The sequence below is a fragment of the Nannospalax galili genome, unplaced genomic scaffold (assembly GCF_000622305.1).
Source record: "Nannospalax galili isolate Female #2095 unplaced genomic scaffold, S.galili_v1.0 scaffold1415, whole genome shotgun sequence".
Taxonomy (NCBI): Eukaryota; Metazoa; Chordata; class Mammalia; order Rodentia; family Spalacidae; genus Nannospalax; species Nannospalax galili.
Genome location: NW_008336308.1, coordinates 547,934 through 558,305, shown reverse-complemented (window position 1 = coordinate 558,305; position 10,372 = coordinate 547,934). Strand labels below are relative to the sequence as shown.

The following is a 10,372-nucleotide window of genomic DNA, read 5'->3' as shown; positions in this document are numbered from 1 at the left end:
CAACAGGACGAGTTCTTTGGGTATATGCCAAGGAGTGGTATAACTGGGTCTTGACCTTATTTTTAAAAATAAGTTTTCTTTCTGAGGAGAGAGAACACAGACAATATTTATCTGCCAATCACAGTTGCTAGGAACTGAATTTGTGTCCTGAGGGAGGACAGCAAGGTCTTTTAACTGCTATGCCATTGCTTAGCTGGACACAGATGCTGTGATAAGAGAAATAGACCAAGATATGTTTTAATTTGTACCTTTTTGGGGCCTAAAAATCATGCATTGTACACATTTTGCTGTACAGGATCACATTACAACTTTTAGAAAAGCAAAAAAATTTGAGTATGAAAAATTAAATTTAGATAACCTTAGTTTCTCCTAGTACTATACTTTTTAGGTTCTGTGTTGGCAACAATATGAAGTATAATGCTGTAGACTGGTTGTAGTTTGATATGCTGGTAATAATTTATCAGATATGTGAATCTAATAATTCTTAGGAAAACCACAATCACTCTTCTGAATTTACACTTGAAAACTTGGCCATCACTGTGAGTGATTTGTTTGCCGCTGGGACAGAAACAACAAGCATAACACTGAGATATGCTCTCCTGCTCCTGCTGAAGTACCCACACGTCACAGGTGAGCAGAGCATTGCCTAAAGATGCTTGAAAGATGCTGTTAGTGTCCTGTATCATGTTATTCTTTGAAGGGTTTCAGTATTCTACCTTCTGTGCTACTATCTGTGATGAGGAGGATGAGTGAGACCGAGGAAGAGACAATGGCTGTAGGAAAAGCAACCAGATGCTGGTCCAGCATCCAGGTTCCTGGGTGGTGATCTGTGGTTGGCACAGTCAGTGTCCACTGGCCTGCTGTTACAAGTTAATTTATTCTCAAAAGGCAGGTTTTAGCAGCAGGCAAGTTCTTGTAGTTGCCTTTCCTCTTTCTGATAAATATAGTTCTGTGATTGAGAAAAGAAAACTCACCTCACTGAATCACCAGAAGAAACATTAGGTTTCATTGAATTTGTCTGAAGTAGTTTGGACACTACAAAGTATTCTAAATATTTAGGTTCTTAGAAAGGTATTTTCATTGACAAAGAAGGTATAGATAAAGGAATTATATTATTTCAAAAGTCCATTTATATAAAACAAAAAATCATTACTTTCTTCTTTTATGTGTACGAGTGTATTGCCTGCAAGTATGTAAGGGCACCCTTGTTGTGCAGTACTCACAGTGGTGAGAAGAGTGTGTCAGATTCCCATGGAATTTGAGTTAAGATGGTTGTTTGTTGCCATGTGGGTGCTAGGAATTGAAACCAGGTCTACTTCAAGAGCAGCTGGTGCTTTTATCCACTAAGGTATCTCTCCAGCCCCAAAATGTCTTTTGAACAATGATTTTTAACCGTGCAAATAGGATTTTCTTTGGCAAATAAAATTATTTTAGAAATTAACTTTAAAATATATACATTTGTTTAACATACATAAACACACCTCCCATCCTCTGTTCAATATACAATAAATAATAAAGGCATGTATATGAATCAAAACGAGTACTTTTACTGTAGGCAAAAAAATACCCAACCGAAAACAGCCAAGAAAATTTCATCAAATTTCTCAAACACGATAGCATAATGAAGAGCCAAAAAATGCAGGTGTGAAAAAGATGTTGTAAACTTAATGTTAGATAAATTTTCATGCTTTAAGTAAAACAGACTGTGAACCTACAGTCCCCATAAAGAGCCCTGTTTGATAATAAGAGGAGTCTAAGCAGAGAACAAAGTTGTAAACAGGATGCTGATCTTGTTGGAATTATCTACCCACCCCAGTACACCAGGTGACTGAGTTTCCCCACAGGAAAACACAGACTTTGTCTTAAAGGAAACCCAGTCTAAGAGGCCCTGTCCTGGGGACCTTGAGTGGTGACAGAGAACGAGAAATCAATTCACAGGATGGAAGGGAAGAAGTGGCTGTGTTCCTTCCCTGACGTGAGAGTCTCAGAGCTTCTTTCTCCACCTTATTTCTGAACATTAGCAGCCAGATTTATCTCCAGATAGTGAAGCACTGTAAAGATCTCTGTATTTTATCATTTTAATCTACAAGTCTCTCAAAGTGTCTGTCAGAGTAAATGGAATAACATCAACCCAACATGCAAAGTCATGGAATTTGAGAATATCGGGATTGAATTGAAGGATAAAATCCTTCAAAGAAATCCCTGAGTCACATATAAAATATTCTTATTGAGACCGCACCACAGTTCTGAAGTTCTGTTTTATTCATGCACATCACAAGTATAGTGATAGACCTCCATGTTTGCCATAGATTTACCACCTATTTTCTATTTCTTCATGAAATACACGAGAATGTTTTCCATCCAGTTGTCTGAAGCAAAATCATGGGAAATCACATTCTCCAGGAATCTGTGTATCCAATAAGGGAGGGTGAGGAAAGAGTGTGCTCTCAATTCTGTATTTCCCAGGTGGATGCTGCAGATTTGAACAAAGAATGAAGCACAGAAGCTGTGATCTGTATTCTGATGCTCTTATTAATTTAGCCCCAGGATCTTGAAGCATCTGTTAGAATATGTAGAAAAATTCAAACATAAAAAATGGAAAATTGAAACATGAAATAAAAAATGTAATGCATCCAAGAAAGAGTGCAAATAATGGGAAATAATCATAATCATAATTTTCCAAAATAGGGAATAATATTTATGCAGTACAATGATTAACAATAAATATTGGTATAACCAAGCAATGTAATGCCAGATGCTGTTGTCAATGAATGAGAGGAAGTGTGTATGTGTGTGTGTGTGTGTGTGTGTGTGTGTGTGTATGCGTTTGGTTTTTTTTATATGGAATGTACTGAAACTGAAATGTTCATCTCTTATACCAGAAAGTCAATAAATGCAGCATATAAATGTATATCTAAGCAGTAGTCACTATTTACAAATATGAATATGTGTCAGAAGTAGCTGCTCATTTTGTACTTGATGGAATGTTATTTCAAAGTGCAAACACAGTGCACACACATGCACATATGTGCATGCATTAGAATGTAATGAAAAAAAATAGTTGTATTTGGTTAAAAATTCAACATCTGCTTTTTCATGTCCTTTACCAAACACTATAATATGTTGGTTATATTGTTTTATTATTTGAACTTTTGAATTATGTCTAATTCTATCCACTATTATGGCAAATAAATAATAAGCCTACACTGATATAGCACAATAAATATTTTGTCAGATAATTGCATAAATTCTTATCATATCAGTTCTGTATATCTAGGCTTACACCTGGACATAAAATATGTATTTATAGCGCTCCAGGGGCACCTACATCATGCCCTGTGTGGCCCTGACTTATTGTGTCAAATGTGCCACTTTTCTCCTTTTCTACTATTTTTCGTTGTTTCTATCCAGCTAAAGTGCAGGAGGAGATCGACCGTGTGGTTGGCAGACACCGGGGCCCTTGCATGCAGGACAGGAGCAGCATGCCCTACACAGATGCCATGGTGCACGAGGTCCAGAGATACATTGATCTCATCCCCACCAACCTGCCTCACGCAGTAACTTCTGATGTTAAATTCAAGAACTATCTCATTCCCAAGGTAAGTTTGTTTCCTCTCTGCTGCACCTCTGTGCTCTTAGTGCTCCCACATTCACAATGGGGTTCCAATACTCAGAGTGGAAGACAAGAGAAATACAAAATGCAAATATATTAGTTTTGGGAATATAGTGATGTTTATGCTATTTCACATTTGGAAGTACAACTTGAACGGGCATTGTGCATGCTTATATGAATCTTCCAAATTTGTTCTTCCTTCTAAATACTGTTCTGCTAAAGCTTCGGCACTGATAGTTCCAGGTAAATGTGTCAGCCATTAATTTCATGAAATTGTCTTTCTGAAATTTTTATCAAAGTGAGAGAATCCACAAATAATTAGTTCATATCCTGAATTTTTTGATACCTCAATGAGATTTGGTTTTTAATTTATTTGTGCATTAAATTTTTCTTTTTAATATTTTTTACATTATGTAACTTGTGAATATTCTCTTGAGTAATACTCTTTTTTATCTTTTCTATTTTTTAGTATTTTTTCTGAACATCACATGATTAGTGTTTGTGCCATTTCTGTCCCAAACACTCCCCCTCCAATTACACCCAATCCTCCCCCACTCCTTTAAATTTCCTGTACTCTTTCTTGATTATTATTGTTTTGTGAAGACACACACACATACACACACACACACACACGCACACACACACATACACACATCACTGGGGTAAGATTAAATTTTAAACAACTAATTTGCATTTCCCTAATTATCACACTTTAAGGTATCAATTAGTCATTTTTATTTCTTCTTTTGAGAACCCTCTTCTATAGACTACTATCTGTAGGCTATTTTCAATGGGGTGATTTGTTTTCTTGATTCTTTGGATTTTTTGTATATTCTGGATATTAACCCTCTATTAGATGCATAGCTGGTAAAGATTTTCTCATACTCTGTAGGCTTCCTTTTCACTAAAGTGGCTATTTCCTTTGCTTTACATAGGTTTTTAGATCAATGACATCTCATTTGTTAATTGTTGACATCAATTTCTAAGTGAATGAAGGATGATTGAGAAAGTTTTCCTGCACCTGTATGTTGTAGGGCACTGCCCTCCACTACCTATGTTTCCTTCTAACAGTTTCAGAATTTCAGGTTTTACATTGAAGTTCTTGATCTATTTGGAATTGACTCTGGGGCAGGGTGAGAGATATAGTTCTAATTTCATTCTTCTACACATGGAGATCCAGTTTTGCCACCACTGCTTGTTGATGTTGCCTTTCCTTCAGTGTGTGTTCTTGACACCTTTGTCAAATATCAGGTGGCTGAAATTGTGTACACTCATGGTTAGGTCTTCTATTTTGTTCCATTGATCCACATGTCTTTTTTAAAATCCTTAAAACTTTTTTGTGTGTTTTTTTTTTCATTTTGTCTTTTTGAGAAAAATCTCTCTGTGGCCCCAGCTGTCTTAGAACTCAGTATGTAGATCAGGGTGGCCTTGAATTCATGGAGATCTGCCTACCTCTGCCTTCCGAGAGCTGGAATTAAAGGCATGCACCACCTAAACGCATGCATGCTTGAACTAAAAATCCTTAAAAAAAAAAAAAAAGGTTATTGTGCTTCTGTACTTTTCATACAATAGTTCTTAATCACATTTAGTCAATGCCACCCATCCAACTGGACCTCATGTATTATGCCATACATCTACTGGAGTCTAGTTATTCTATCTAGAGATCTTAAGTAAAGTCTACTCTCTCTTGCCCAGTAGCAATCAGTCTCTACCAGTTCTCAGATGAGGTGCAGCCCACATCTCATTTTTCTTGCTCCACTCTGAATTCTTGTCTGATTGAGTTGGCATAGGTCCTGGGCTTGATGCCACCATTGCTGTAATTTCACATGTGCAAGCTTCCAGTGGTCTGAAAAACCTCTGCTTCCCTAGGTTCAAGAAGCAACTCTGGCTCTTACACTCTTTCCACCTCCTTTCCACAGTGATCCCTGAGCTCTGGATGTTTGAGGTTTAATATAGGAATCCTCTCCAGGAACACACACATTCTGCAGTCTCTTATTCTTTAAAATTTGACCAGTTGTGACCTTCTGTGAGCATCAAACTCTGTTATATAAGGAAGCTTCACTGACGAGATTTGAGTGATGTACTACTTTTTACTCCACATTCCAGTATGTTCCATGAGTCAGGTATACAGATTCAACTGTAGATGTCACCTATGACTGGTCAGCTCTCAGACATATATTCTCTGTGTGCGACCAGTTGTGGGATTCTGCAGTAGTCTCTGTTGAGAAAAGAAGCTTCTTTGATAAGTGGTGTGTGGCACACTTGTCTGTAAATATAAGGATCCCTATTTGGTTTATGGCAAGAAATTTCATTTGAATAGAGATTTGACAGAGATAGGGTAATCGGTAGGATCTATGTCCTCTCTAGCCATCTGTATTTGGCTATGTTTACAGTGCCACCAATGAGTTTACTCCCATTGAGAGGGCTTTAAGTCCAATAACTTTTTTTGTGGTAATACAATGCTGGTTTTATGAATATAACTCTGTAATAAAGCTTGAAATCTGCTATAGCAAACCCTCTAGCATTATTCTTTGTGCTCAGGATTTCTTCACCTATCATGTGTCTTTTGTGTTTCCACATGAATTTTAGGATTTTTTTTTTCTATTTCTGTGAAAAAAGTCATGGATGTTTTGAATGAGATTGCATTGAATCTATAAATTGTCTTTTGGCAGAATGGTCATTTTCACAATAAAATTCTACCCATTGATAAACATGGGTTAGGAGTTTGATTGCCTAGTCTCTTTTTCAATCTCTTCAAAGATTTCAAGTTTTCATTGCAGAGCTCTTTATCATATTTGGTTATGGTTTTTTTTTCAAGATTTTTTGTTTCATTTTTTTCTGGTTCTTGTGAATGGGAGTATATCCACGATTTATTTCTCTGACTGCTTGTTATTCACATTTAGAAAGGCTATTAACTTTTTAAAATTGTTCTTGAATCCTGCCACTTTTCTGAAGCATTGTTCATTTCTAGAGTATTCTAGTGGAATTTTGGGGGTCTCATATATAATATCATATCATCTGCAAATACAGACAATTTGACCTCTTCTTTTCCAGTTAGTAGCCCATTAATTTCCTTCTTTTGTTGTATTGATCTAGCTACAGTATCAAGATTTATATTTAAAGAGAATGGGAATAGTGTACAGCCCGGTCGAGTTCCTGATTTTAATGGGCATGCTTCAAGTTTTCTTCATTTAGAAGGATGTTGGCTGTAGGTTTACTGAATACAACCTTAATTATGTTGAGGCATGTTTCCTCCAATCCAGTTCACTCTAGGACTTTTAGCATAAATTCATGTTGGATTTTGTTAAAGACCTTCTCTCCATCTATTGAGATGGTCATAGGATTTCTGTCTTTAAGTCAGTTTACATGATTTATTATATTAATTGACACATGCGTATTGAATATCCCATATCTTGATCATGGTGGATGGTCTTTTTGATATGCATCTCTATGCAATTTGCACATATTCAATTGAGAATTTTTGCATCTACATTCACATAGATATGGCCGTATAGGTTTTTTTTGTTGTTGTATATTTACTTAGTTTTGGTATTCCTGGCTTCATAGGAAATTTGGAGTCTCTCCCTCTTTCTATCTTTTTGAAGAGTTAAGCAATATTGATTATAAATCTTTGAAAGTCTGGTAAACTTCTACTGTGAACACATCTGATTCTGGGCTTTTTTACTTGGGGATCTTTTTATTAATCTTTCAAAATCCTTATTTTTATGGGTCTGTTTAAGTTGTTAATGTATTCTTGATTTTACTTTGGTGGCCTGATTGCACCTGGAAATTCATTGATCTTTTATATTTTATAATTTAATAGGGTATGGGTTTTTAAAGAATTCCCTTCTCAGATTTTGTTTATATGGATTTTTTTCTTTTGTTTATCTGACCTAAGTGTCTGTCTGATAGACTGTATGGGATAATTTCATTATTTTGTATTTGTTGAGGTTTGTTTATTGCTCTAGTGTGTGGTCTATATTAGATGAATTTCCTTGGATTGCTAAGTAATCATAGCTGGGAATGTGAGTGTGGAGATAACAGTGGGGTGAACTGGTTCTAGCTGGCTTGCCAGGCTACTCTATAGCGGGAGCAGAGCTTCAGAAGCCTAGTCAGGAGTTGTCCAGCAGCATGTTCCCAGCCTAGTCCTAGAGGCAGAATATGGAAATGAAATGTGCCTGCATCTGACCAGATAAGCAGGATGTTCCCATGCCCAGGAGCAGCTGGGCCTAGTCCCAAATAGGGAATGTGGTGATGGCATATGTAGTCGCTAACTAGCCAGGTAGGTTTAATAGGAGCTTAGGAGCAGCATCATCCTGGTCAGTTACTGAGCTGGAAGACTGAATATTCTTTTTAATATATTTTTCTAATGCTCTGCCTTTCTTTTCTTGTGGTATTTGAAAATAATTCTTTGAAATTTTTTGTTGATTTTATTGTCAGTACTGTACAAATTTTATTGATTATTGCTAAAGATTTATCAATGTATGTGGAATTTCAATGTTATCTGGGCTGATATTTTTACATATGCTCTTTCAATTCTTGTGTTCTTAATTTCTGTTTATGGTATAATTGCTCTGATAGATAAATTCCAACAAAGCATTGACTAGAACTGGTTGTAATGGGAATACTTGTGTAATTTCTGATAAAATGAAGGAGTGTATCTTTAATATCTCCCTGTCAAATTTAATGTATTAAGAATACTTGGGAAAATGAGGATGGAGAGTTGGCTCAGGGGTTAAGAACACAGTTTGCAGAGCACCCAGGTCCTCTTCCCAGCACCCACATGGCAGGTCACAACCATATGCATTATCAGTTCCAGGTGAAGGTGACATTCTCTTCTGACCTCCACAGGCATTTCATGACACAGGTGCACTTACATATATACAGGCAATATGCTCATACACATAAAACAAGTTTTTAAAGTACTTGGAAAATGTTCCTGATCAGATAAAGAATAGTCACCTTGATCTAACTTTGACATGAATTTTGGTCAGAAGACCTGTGCAGTCTTTTCAGGTCTGTTCTCTGCACTCATTTTTATGGTTCTGTGTGTTGCTTATACTCTCATTACTGAGTGTGCACATTACTGTTCTCAGCACACATTGAGATTTGCTGAGTTACATTGTTCATGACTTCTCTGCTGTGTTTTAAGATGTTTTTACCATAATTTTTCTTCCTCAACATTCCTTTGTCAGAATTTTCTTACTGAAAGTAAGTTTTCTCCTTAGTACTAACTGAGAAAAGTTCCCTGTTTCTAGTTCTTTTCTTTCTTTGGTCTCTTAATGGAATCTGAAAAATACAAAATAACTTCTGGATAAATAAGATATAGTGCCCATGAGAAAATGCAGAATTTCATGTTTTGACAGTTTCATGTAGAAAGGCTTCTCCTCTTCCCTAGGTAGTCAGTGATGTAACACCCTGGCCCTGATTCAGAATTGGACATATTATGAGCACTGTCAAACTACATAAACACACATTGAACTAATTCTGTCATATTCTCCACACTTGGAAAAATGAGAACCATTTTGATTAGCATGTTGGTAGTACTTTCAAGCATAATCATCCATCACGTTGCCGGTGGCTCATCCTTTCACTGGTCTCTTTTGTGTCTAGTGAGCTTAAGCAGTTCATTCTTTCCCTTCATGGCACTGCCTGATACAGAAATAAGCATCACTGCATGACTAATTCGACCCTCCTACAAATCAGATAACAAATTCTTTAATCAGATTGGACCCATGGATCTCAGTACAGATAGTAGATCAAGAAAAGAGCCAAGATGCTAGAGAAATGGCTCAGGGTTACGAGCACCGACTGCTCTTCCAGAGGACTGAGGTTCAGTTCCCAGCTTCACATGGAAGCTCGCAGTGATCTGTTACTTGAATTTCATGGAATCTGATGCCTTCCCCTGAGTTGTTTGGGCATTGTATAACTTTGCCTCAAATTGACCTGTTGGACAATATTTTAGAATGTTTAGGCCATGAGGATTGTGCAGACAAGTGAGGATGGCTCTGCCCAATGCTCGTTGTGTCTGAAATTTAATTTTTATATAATTTTCAAAATCAAAAATATTTTGTTTGTAAATTTTAATCATAGGTATTTTAAGGGAGTTTCATGCATGAGTACTATATTTACAAAATTACCACCCACCCTGTACCTTCTCCAATTTCTCCCACCTTTCTACACACTCCCTCATTTTGATGACCTCTTCTTGTATTCTTATTGTTACATATTGCCTGCACACATATGTAATGCATGTATGTGCTATTATTCTATTGAGTTCATTTACTCCTGCTTATATGTATAGATATCTAGGAAATGACTACTTGGGAATGGATACCATATCAGAAAGCGTGTCCTCAGGGAAACCTGATTCTCCCTCCCTTCCTAGTCATTGTTTAGGTTAAGATGCGATGCTCAAACAGGTGAAAAGCTCATCGAAGTCTTATAGAGCACATTTCTATCCAGAGAAAATTTTATAATGCAATGCGATCAGTTTTTGTATTAATTAAAGAGCACTTTTGAGCATCACATCCCAACCATTTTCTTTTATCTCTTTGAATTTTGTTGATTTAGCTGTAACTTAGATCATGACCATTACAACTTAGTCTTTAAGTCTTATAGAGCACATTTCTATCCAGAGAAAATTTTATAATGCAATGCGATCAGTTTTTGTATTAATTAAAGAGCACTTTTGAGCATCACATCCCAACCATTTTCTTTTATCTCTTTGAATTTTGTTGATTTAGCTGTAACTTAGAT

The 10,372-nt window shown here is 36.4% G+C and overlaps 1 protein-coding gene across 1 annotated transcript in view; it reads left to right on the top strand.

Moving 5' to 3' along the window:
* The window catches only part of LOC103732443 (cytochrome P450 2C29-like), a 28,827-nt gene that overhangs the window by 10,333 nt on the left and 8,122 nt on the right, over positions 1–10,372 (top strand). The window contains exons 6-7 of the mRNA XM_008831013.2: positions 489–630; positions 3,412–3,599. Coding sequence (XP_008829235.1) covers positions 489–630; positions 3,412–3,599 — 330 coding nt within the window. The remainder of the gene's footprint in view (positions 1–488; positions 631–3,411; positions 3,600–10,372) is intronic.